The sequence below is a fragment of the Platalea leucorodia genome (genome assembly GCF_965183815.1).
Source record: "Platalea leucorodia genome assembly, chromosome: 2".
NCBI lineage: Eukaryota > Metazoa > Chordata > Aves > Pelecaniformes > Threskiornithidae > Platalea > Platalea leucorodia.
Window position 1 is genome coordinate 123,978,106 of NC_138824.1, and position 11,402 is coordinate 123,989,507.

The window sequence follows — 11,402 nt, forward strand, 5'->3', positions numbered from 1 at the left end:
TTGTTTCAGGTTTGTCTCACGTGAGGGTGAAACTGAAGTAACTTCACAGAAGTGAGCGGGTAGGGTAAGTCTTCCCCAGTACAAGGCTGCATAGGGTTATACTCCCAGAGCTACCCTGCATCACTCCAGGTCGCCCCTTGGTGAGAGTGTCCGTACATCGTCGTGGACTGAGCTAATAGTGCAGTACTGTGTATAAAACCAGAAAGCCCGAGGCCCATCTTCTGAATAGTGCACTGATCAGGCGATAGCCTGAAGCATGAGATTGGTTGACTTATAGATTACATAGGTATGAGTAACCGTTAAATATCTAAAAGCACTTTCTCAAACCCAGCACTCAATGCAGAACGTTCTGACCTCCGTCAGGATGGAGGTCTACACTCATCCAGCTCTGTGGGAGGTCATCTTCTTCCCTCCAGTGTGTGCAGCTATCTGCCATTCACCCTTAAATACCGTACAGGCCCGGACAGCAAGGAGGAGAAGATAACTACATGCAGTTGTAAATAAATACTAGCAAGCATTTCAGAAAATAAACGGTGTAACAGAGTCCAGCTATAAAACGAAGACGTCGGCAGACGTTGAACCAGCGATGACCAGATTCTGGTGAGTTTGTGTTTGGTCAGAGATTTTATTGCCAATAGCCATTAAAAGCAGATACTAAGGCTTTCTTCCCTGTTATGTGCAGCACGGATGATGATTCCATTTCGTTGGCCTTAGGTGCTTGTCTAGGACAGGATTATTTGCCTTTGGTGTTACGTTTCTGGTCTATTTTCTTCATAGCAGCCTGCACCCATTTCTTATCAGGTCTTGCGCAGATCTTGAAACCTTTGGAGTGGAGAAAGCTATAGGAAGAAAGAAGGCAAACCAGGTGGCTGTTAAATTCCAGTCTCCAAACCCAGGTTTACTGCTTTTGGTTTTTATGCAGAACGTGAGGACCAATGTGGTAAAACCGTATCACATGCCGGCGTTTGTAGTTGTTAGTTGGCACAACAGCAGTTAGCAACATTAGTTGCCTGTTTATGGCATAGGTGCGTACGTAACATACATGGTCATGTGCATATGCAGCGATATTTAAAAAAAGGAGCACACCTGCTCTTCTGAGATTTTTATATGAAATCCCGATGCACATTTACGTCCCAGGAGCAGATTCCAGATTTGATAAGAACGCATGCTCGTGAGATCAAAAGACCAAACACAGCTGCTAGCAGGAGTCAGAGTTACCCCAAACTCTTCCACGCGATCGTTCCCCTTGGCACAACTCAATGCACTGGGCTCCCGACTGCTCCACCCTGGCCCCTCGCTGAGCTTTTTCCCCACTTTCCGGGCACAAAAGATCTGGCTGTTCAGTGAGATTTCTGCCAGCGTTTGTGAGCAGCGTACCTCTCCCAGCTCTCCAAGGCCCCCCCTCCCCTCGCTCCCTCAGCTGCCAGGTGACAGCTTCATGGGGGCGCTGGCAGGGTGACCTGACATAGTCAGATTTAGTGATTTGGGCCGTGAAGTGTCTTCTGATGCCCTTTTTTCCCTTTTCGATGGTAGTGTGTTTGCATAGACAAGTCTGAAGGTGAACTGCACTGGATACTTACATGATGGCGTTTACTGGACCTTGTTGCCTTTCATAGCTGAGAAGGTTTAGGATGTTCCATTGCCGTGGAGACCAATCTACGCACTTGAATTTGCGCATGGCCTGACTTCCAATGCTCCCTAGAAGGGGAAAAAGAGAGAGATGAGAAAGGCAGTCAATGCTGTGTTCATGTTCAGGCTTATTGACTTAAACTATGAATTCCAGCAGCTTTCCCCTTGTGGTCAGAACATGAGTGTCTCATGAGGTACAGCCACAAGGCCAGTTTTACAAGAGAGCTTAAGGTGTGTTTTGTGATGCATCCTACCGTCTCTAAAGCGTTATTGCTCTTTCAGTTAAGCTGCTGATCCTCGCCCTTTCTCCTGAACAATTGTATAATCATTCTGCCCCTAGGGAGTCGCTGCTTCCATAGGAGAAGAGGCATCGGTGATGAGTAGGTCTGTATCACCTGCAAATAAGCGTCCGTATGGAGACGTATGGCAGATACACAGCCTGGGGAATGACAGTACAAAGTGGCAGTCTGTGATACGAAGCCACGTGTTGCCGAGATGAACAGCAGGTAGCGTTCAGCAGCGTACGAGAATGTAGGATGACCCAGCTGTAGGGGCACGAGGTCGACATTGTCTGTAGCTGCATATTCTTGTGAATGCTTAGCAGGTCTGAGTTTGGTTTTGGTGTGGTTTTGTGAAGATGCCTTTTCTGCGTGTGCCTCTCTGCATATTTTTGTGGGTTTGCATGCAGCTTGCGTGTGAGTGTTTTCTCTGATTTTTATGTGCTTGTTTGCGTGAATCTGATTGCGTATAAGAAGACACCTGCTTATGTGTGTATGTTCCTGTTTTTGCATGGTACAGGTAGCCTAATCCAAAAGTCACAGACCTAAACATCACTGCAGACAAACTTATTTAAAGCATGGCTGATAAACATGGCTTATCTCAGTGCTCAGAAATGGTCTCAAAGATGACCTTAAATTGTATGAAATCAGGATGAGAGAGAGGACATTGTTGTTATTAAATGTTATTAACCTATAGAACTGATTTCTATATGGCATCAGTGAGATTAAAAGACGTTGTGTCTTCAAGATTTCACGATTGCAAGAGAGAGAATCATGCACAGAAACCCCTTAAGTGTTCTCAGGCACAGAAACTGCCCTTGCATTAAGGCAGAAGCCAGCTACTCGTTGGCAGGGCATCGGATGAAATCTCCCACCAAGCTGCCTTGCCTGCCGTTCTGATCTGGATTTCTCGTGAGTTTTATCTTATGAATCAGCTCTGGCTGAGAATGAATCGTGCTCGTGTAGCACCACTGGTGCTACGTGGAGCAATTCCTGCCTTCCCTTGGGCTGTGAACTTACCTTTCGCCGTGCGCACTGTGAAGACGCCAAGCCAGAAGATGACGAGGATAGCTGCAGCGTGGAGTCTCATTGCTGGTGGCTTCTTTGTCAAGGCAGAGCAGCAAGTGGCTGTTGTCAGCCGCCTTTCACAGAGTTTATATGTTGTCATTCAGTGGTCAGTTCTTGGGTTCGCTTTTGGGGCGTCATGGGGGGGCTGACTATAAGTGGAAAAAACCTGAGTGGCAGCACTTTTTCTGGTGACAGAGAAGCACCTCCTTTCCCTCGCCCATCCTTCACTAGCCCCCCTGTGAAGGCTTTTCCTGCTCAAACCCCGCTGTGGTTGCACTTGCTTCTGTGTTGCGAGTGGGGTTTATTTCAAGCTGCAAAAAGTGAGAGCTCTTGTTCTGTAGTGGAAACCTTTAATAAACGTTCCTGTCCTTTTGCACCTTGGTTTGGAGAGCTGTAGCTAAGCGGCAGCACAGAGGCACATGCAGAGCTACCTCTTTGACCAATGGACCTCTGAAAAGGGGAACTCTGAGCTAAGAGGTGCTGGAAACGGGAACACCTTGGCTTTTTCCATAGTGGCTGTAGGAATTTGGTCACTTTAACGCATAGCTTTGGAGGGGTCTCTCTCCTGTTTCCTACGTGTGGTGGAGCTTGTCAAAACTCTTGTGTGTTCTCTGTGATTTGATATGGCCAAAGCTGGTATCGCTATGTGCTGGGAGAAGGGAGGGTGAACACACTTCTCCCTACAGAGCCAGATCCACTCACCCTCCTGCCAGTCAGGCGTAACTAAAGTAGAATGGTTCCAAAGAGGAATAAGAGTTTATAAAGTTGTTTTGTTTGTTTGTTTGTTTTGTGGCGTGGCCTTTGTAGTACAAAGACTGGAGGCAATCAAAGACTGGAGTGACCAGGCAATCAGAGAGGCACAATTTAGAGGAAAGAAGAAAAAAAGTTCATTGCACTTCCATGTAAACATGGTGTTGATAACAGGTCTGTCAACTCGTTCCAATTGTACCTCTATCAAAAGTGTCCTTTTTTGCGGTCTGTGCTAGTCCTGTTACCCAGTCCTTTCTATTTTGTGGCAAGGTGGTCCGAGTTACTGGACAGCACAGCTATGTGCTAGCGGTTTTGCACCTGCAAATATATTTCAAGCAAACCGTGGACCTGCGGGCCACAGACAAGGCAGCACCTGAGCTGGCATCATTGTGCGGAGCCTCTGAGCAGCAATCTCGAGCTTCCCGCTCCGGAGCACTTCTGTGGCCGGTAGAAAAAGCCATGCTTTGCTAGGCCCAGGGAGAGCCACCGGGCCTGGTGTGACTAGGTCAGCACTGGACCGCCTGATGCCTGGGACTGTCAGGCAGTGGTGTGGAGTAGCTGTCAGTGCAAAGCCTGGAGCAAGTGTCCATTCATGCGATTCTGAAGTTTGCCCTGCTCTTGCCTCCAGGCCTTGCCTCAGCTGGTTACTTGGAGATTTCCAGATTCTTGAGAGCACCAATGTAAATTGCTTTGTGTGGGGAGATGCAGCATGTGGAAGTCAGTTCCCTACGATTCCTCAGGCAAATGAAGATGGAGCTCAGAAGGGAGCTGCAATACTTGACTCCTAGGCTGTAACGGCTGGCCTGTAACCTCAGGAACAGGCTGTCGGTCTTGCAGGTAGTGAACACGCTGCTTGGTTTACTTGCGTATCCATGCACGTTCTTTGCTGCCTTTGGTTTGATTCTTTTGTCTTAGGTGTACCGTGCAAGCCAGGGAAAGGCAATGGCAAAAGCAGACAGCAAGCAGGTGTAAGGTACTTGCTGCTTTACTTGAACGCCTGCTAAAGACCCCCTTGCAACGCTAATGTAAGTTGCAATGAAATGGAAGCCAAAGCTTCAACCAAAGGCCCTAAAGGACGTGCCTGATGTCACACAGGGAAATATCCAAGCTGACTTCAGCAGCACTACTGGGAAATGTAATGTTAAGTTTGTGTCCAAGCGGCGTAGCAGCCTTTGCTGAACGCTGCCTGAAATCACGCCTTGAATGAGATGTTCTGACTTTTTGGTACTTGGTGGCTTTGGGATGCAAGACAGCGACTTTGTCGTTGATGGTGGAGAGAAGTTTTCTCCCCACTGAGAGAGGAGATGCTCCCCCACTTGTGCTCACCGATGTGGTGTGTACATGTATGTATATACTGACTATCTACAGCTTTGAGAGGAAGGGTCACCAGCGGTACTGAGATAAATTATTATGAATTAACTAATAATTCTTAATAAACTATTGTTGAGCATGCTATGAACTGTGATGAGGATGAGCAGATATAAAGTATTAATTACTATGTGATGGCTAATTAATATATCCTCAGGTTGCAATATTCCTAATTAAAAAAAATTGTATTCACTTCAGCAAGATGAATTCTAGGGTAAGATACTACTGAGTACGAGCAAAGGCATTCAAATTCTGCCTGCCAGAAGCATGTTAGTTAATTCTGGTCCTGGATGAACTTGGTCAACAGAAGCTGATGGCATCCATCTGAGAGAGCTTACCATAAAAATGCCTTTATAGGCGACCTGGGTTTGTAGCTGCTGATAGTCTGATGATGCTGAAGGGAACAGAAGTGTTTCTGTTGTGTGCACCAGGAGGGTCTGGGGCCTTGATGGTCAAAACGGATGACCACCAGTTTATATATTGCCATACTCCAGAAACATCTTATCTCAACATTTCTTTCTACCTGTGAAGCTCTTCTTGCAAAGTTTGTGGCCACAACTCTTTTTTTCTCCCGTAGCTGATACTGAGAACTTGCAGGACTGAGCTGTGACGAAACGTGAGCCACGGGAGACAAATTCTGTCTGCAGTCTTGACCAGAGCGGGGAACTGTAAAGACTGGCTTTTAGAGTAGCGTGATCTTATTCCTATAGTGTAGTTGGGAAGTGCTGTAATTTGTTTATGAAGTTTATTCCTGGAGCCCCTCTGCCTATACCTCTCCCCCGTTCCTCCAGCGCCATTTATTTCTCTCTCTGCCTAGAGCTCTTCCGTGTCTGCTTCCGATAATGTGGGCATCATCCTAGCCTTGTATGAAGTCTGACTTTGAGGTACCCGAACCTCTGAAGCAGTGTTGTCTGAAAGATGGGCTTTACACCTGAACCATGGTGTGGAAAGCCAGAATCGGATTGCTTTTGAACAGTCTGGGTCGTGAGTTGGCAGTAGTGTCAGCTCTAGCTGGCTTACCCAAAAGTTCTGAGATTTGTGCTGTCATCTTAGTACCCATTTCGGCAGTCCCCACCTGCATTGCATAAAAGTAGACAAACGTACCGTTTGATTCCAGGTTTATAGTAACTTTATTAAAATTCAAAGCCTTCCGTTAGTAGCATTTATCAGTGTTAAAGACAGAAGACATTTAGATATACACGGTTCTCTGGGGCAGGGATTTCCTATGAGTTTGTGAAGGAGAGATTCCAGACGTGGTTTGTTCCTGCTTATTCAGAGAAAAGCAAAGGAAAAAGGAAACCAGTTGTTTCAGGTTTGTCTCACGTGAGGGTGAAACTGAAGTAACTTCACAGAAGTGAGCGGGTAGGGTAAGTCTTCCCCAGTACAAGGCTGCATAGGGTTATACTCCCAGAGCTACCCTGCATCACTCCAGGTCGCCCCTTGGTGAGAGTGTCCGTACATCGTCGTGGACTGAGCTAATAGTGCAGTACTGTGTATAAAACCAGAAAGCCCGAGGCCCATCTTCTGAATAGTGCACTGATCAGGCGATAGCCTGAAGCATGAGATTGGTTGACTTATAGATTACATAGGTATGAGTAACCGTTAAATATCTAAAAGCACTTTCTCAAACCCAGCACTCAATGCAGAACGTTCTGACCTCCGTCAGGATGGAGGTCTACACTCATCCAGCTCTGTGGGAGGTCATCTTCTTCCCTCCAGTGTGTGCAGCTATCTGCCATTCACCCTTAAATACCGTACAGGCCCGGACAGCAAGGAGGAGAAGATAACTACATGCAGTTGTAAATAAATACTAGCAAGCATTTCAGAAAATAAACGGTGTAACAGAGTCCAGCTATAAAACGAAGACGTCGGCAGACGTTGAACCAGCGATGACCAGATTCTGGTGAGTTTGTGTTTGGTCAGAGATTTTATTGCCAATAGCAATTAAAAGCAGATACTAAGGCTTTCTTCCCTGTTATGTGCAGCACGGATGATGATTCCATTTCGTTGGCCTTAGGTGCTTGTCTAGGACAGGATTATTTGCCTTTGGTGTTACGTTTCTGGTCTATTTTCTTCATAGCAGCCTGCACCCATTTCTGTTCAGGGCTTACGCAGATCTTGAAACCTTTGGAGTGGAGAAAGCTATAGGAAGAAAGAAGGCAAACCAGGTGGCTGTTAAATTCCAATCTCCAAACCCAGGTTTACTGCTTTTGGTTTTTATGCAGAACGTGAGGACCAATGTGGTAAAACCGTATCACATGCCGGCGTTTGTAGTTGTTAGTTGGCACAACAGCAGTTAGCAACATTAGTTGCCTGTTTATGGCATAGGTGCGTACGTAACATACATGGTCATGTGCATATGCAGCGATATTTAAAAAAAGGAGCACACCTGCTCTTCTGAGATTTTTATATGAAATCCCGATGCACATTTACGTCCCAGGAGCAGATTCCAGATTTGATAAGAACGCATGCTCGTGAGATCAAAAGACCAAACACAGCTGCTAGCAGGAGTCAGAGTTACCCCAAACTCTTCCACGCGATCGTTCCCCTTGGCACAACTCAATGCACTGGGCTCCCGACTGCTCCACCCTGGCCCCTCGCTGAGCTTTTTCCCCGCTTTCCGGGCACAAAAGATCTGGCTGTTCAGTGAGATTTCTGCCAGCATTTGTGAGCAGCGTACCTCTCCCAGCTCTCCAAGGCCCCCCCTCCCCTCGCTCCCTCAGCTGCCAGGTGACAGCTTCATGGGGGCGCTGGCAGGGTGACCTGACATAGTCAGATTTAGTGATTTGGGCCGTGAAGTGTCTTCTGATGCCCTTTTTTCCCTTTTCGATGGTAGCGTATTTGCATAGACAAGTCTGAAGGTGAACTGCACTGGATACTTACATGATGGCGTTTACTGGAACTTGTTGCCTTTCATAGCTGACAAGGCTTTGGATATTCCATTTCTGTGCAGACAGGTCTACGCACTTGACTTTGCGCATGGCCTGACTTCCAATGCTCCCTAGAAGGGGAAAAAGAGAGAGATGAGAAAGGCAGTCAATGCTGTGTTCATGTTCAGGCTTATTGACTTAAACTATGAATTCCAGCAGCTTTCCCCTTGTGGTCAGAACATGAGTGTCTCATGAGGTACAGCCACAAGGCCAGTTTTACAAGAGAGCTTAAGGTGTGTTTTGTGATGCATCCTACCGTCTCTAAAGCGTTATTGCTCTTTCAGTTAAGCTGCTGATCCTCGCCCTTTCTCCTGAACAATTGTATAATCATTCTGCCCCTAGGGAGTCGCTGCTTCCATAGGAGAAGAGGCATCGGTGATGAGTAGGTCTGTATCACCTGCAAATAAGCGTCCGTATGGAGATGTATGGCAGATACACAGCCTGGGGAATGACAGTACAAAGTGGCAGTCTGTGATACGAAGCCACGTGTTGCCGAGATGAACAGCAGGTAGCGTTCAGCAGCGTACGAGAATGTAGGATGACCCAGCTGTAGGGGCACGAGGTCGACATTGTCTGTAGCTGCATATTCTTGTGAATGCTTAGCAGGTCTGAGTTTGGTTTTGGTGTGGTTTTGTGAAGATGCCTTTTCTGCGTGTGCCTCTCTGCATATTTTTGTGGGTTTGCATGCAGCTTGCGTGTGAGTGTTTTCTCTGATTTTTATGTGCTTGTTTGCGTGAATCTGATTGCGTATAAGAAGACACCTGCTTATGTGTGTATGTTCCTGTTTTTGCATGGTACAGGTAGCCTAATCCAAAAGTCACAGACCTAAACATCACTGCAGACAAACTTATTTAAAGCATGGCTGATAAACATGGCTTATCTCAGTGCTCAGAAATGGTCTCAAAGATGACCTTAAATTGTATGAAATCAGGATGAGAGAGAGGACATTGTTGTTATTAAATGTTATTAACCTATAGAACTGATTTCTATATGGCATCAGTGAGATTAAAAGACGTTGTGTCTTCAAGATTTCACGATTGCAAGAGAGAGAATCATGCACAGAAACCCCTTAAGTGTTCTCAGGCACAGAAACTGCCCTTGCATTAAGGCAGAAGCCAGCTACTCGTTGGCAGGGCATCGGATGAAATCTCCCACCAAGCTGCCTTGCCTGCCGTTCTGATCTGGATTTCTCGTGAGTTTTATCTTATGAATCAGCTCTGGCTGAGAATGAATCGTGCTCGTGTAGCACCACTGGTGCTACGTGGAGCAATTCCTGCCTTCCCTTGGGCTGTGAACTTACCTTTCGCCGTGCGCACTGTGAAGACGCCAAGCCAGAAGATGACGAGGATAGCTGCAGCGTGGAGTCTCATTGCTGGTGGCTTCTTTGTCAAGGCAGAGCAGCAAGTGGCTGTTGTCAGCCGCCTTTCACAGAGTTTATATGTTGTCATTCAGTGGTCAGTTCTTGGGTTCGCTTTTGGGGCGTCATGGGGGGGCTGACTATAAGTGGAAAAAACCTGAGTGGCAGCACTTTTTCTGGTGACAGAGAAGCACCTCCTTTCCCTCGCCCGTCCTTCACTAGCCCCCCTGTGAAGGCTTTTCCTGCTCAAACCCCGCTGTGGTTGCACTTGCTTCTGTGTTGCAAGTGGGGTTTATTTCAAGCTGCAAAAAGTGAGAGCTCTTGTTCTGTAGTGGAAACCTTTAATAAACGTTCCTGTCCTTTTGCACCTTGGTTTGGAGAGCTGTAGCTAAGCGGCAGCACAGAGGCACATGCAGAGCTACCTCTTTGACCAATGGACCTCTGAAAAGGGGAACTCTGAGCTAAGAGGTGCTGGAAACGGGAACACCTTGGCTTTTTCCATAGTGGCTGTAGGAAGTTGGTCACTTTAACGCATAGCTTTGGAGGGGTCTCTCTCCTGTTTCCTATAACAGAGAAGTTTTCTCACCATTGAGAGAGGAGATGCTCCCTCACTTCTGCTCACTGAGGTGGTGTGTACATGTATGTATATACTGACTATCTACAGCTTTGAGAGGAAGGGTCACCAGCTGTATTACGCATGAGCCAGCTCAGAAGAAGTTAGTCCTTCCCAGTGAAGCTTCTGCAGGTTGTAGATTCATCCCTGAGGTGTTGTTAAAAAGCCTGTTGCTTGTTCAGTTTTCCACCATTCTTAAGGTGGGATGGAAAAATTGCCCTGTGGCAAGTTTTCCCCCCTTTGTACTTGTAATTTGCTGTGGCCTCCTGGGCTGTTGTTCTGCGTAGCTGGCTTGTGTCCAGTGAAGTGTATGTTTTGGGGAATAGTTTTGTGGGCTGGAGTCCCACAGCCCTGTCTGGATATTTGGTGATCTCTGGTGTTCTAATGTTGTATAAGGCTCGTTTTGCATGTACTCAAATGCCAGTGTGTGCTGCCTCTGTGCTGTGGCAAAAGCTTATTGCAAGATGATCAGACATTTTCTGGCTGCGAAGTCATATTAAAGAGACAGCTAATAAGTGCCCAAAGTACTTTTCCTATTAGTGCTTCTCAGCTCTGGATAAGTTGAATGCTAATGATACTTGTCCTTGGGCTTGACTGCCCCTTGTATGGCTCACTCATCACAGGCTGCTTTGAAAGCATTTTGGAGTAAAATAATCATTTGCAGCTTGTGATACAGCCACAGATGAACTGGACAGTGTGATTGTGGAGTTCTCTCATAGTCTGTAAAGCCTGAATTGTGGATAAAGATGACTAAGTTCACCATGATGCTTCCCAAACCCTTGGCTACAGGTACGATGTTGCGTGTGCCATTAGAGCTGCCCCTTCTCCCCTCCACATCTCACGTTTAACACGTGCACTCTTTGCTGAGAGAAGGCAGGTGCAGAGAGTGGATATTGCAGGTATGGATGTGTAGATGTATCAGACAGTCCTCCACGAACTTCTCCAGTGTGAGTCCTTCCCACGGACTGTGGCTCTTCACGAACTGCTCCAGCGCAGGTCCCTTCCGCGGGGTGCAGCCCTTCAGGAACAGACTGCTCCAGCCTGGGTCCCCTGTGGGGTCACAAGTCCTGCCAGCAAACCTGCTCCAGCCTGGGCTCCTCTCTCCACGGGGCCACAGGCCCTGCCAGGAGCCTGCTCCAGCATGGGTTTCCCACGGGGGTCACAGCCTCCTTTGGGCATCCACTTGCTCTGGCGTGGGGTCCTCCACAGGCTGCAGGTGGATATCTGCTCCACCGTGGACCTCCATGGGCTGCAGGGGGACAGCCTGCCTCACCATGGTCTTCCCCAGGGGCTGCAGGGGAATCTCTGCTCCAGCGCCTGGAGCACCTCCTGCCCTCCTTCTTCGCTGACCTTGGTGTCTGCAGGTTTGTTCCTCTCCCATAGTCTCGCTCCTCTCTCCAGCTGCAATT

General features: G+C 47.4%; 1 protein-coding gene across 1 annotated transcript; it reads right to left on the reverse strand.

The window, feature by feature from the left end:
* Positions 1–7,129: 7,129 nt before the first annotated feature.
* On the reverse strand, positions 7,130–9,505 carry LOC309586896 (lymphotactin-like; the record flags this gene model as incomplete). The annotated part of the gene is made up of 3 exons (XM_082304523.1): positions 9,324–9,505; positions 7,977–8,094; positions 7,130–7,235 (listed from the first exon to the last, which is right to left on the reverse strand). The coding sequence occupies exons 1-3, from the start codon at positions 9,469–9,471 to the stop codon at positions 7,130–7,132; spliced, it is 372 nt and encodes a 123-aa protein (XP_082160649.1). The 5' UTR covers positions 9,472–9,505.
* Positions 9,506–11,402: the final 1,897 nt, after the last annotated feature.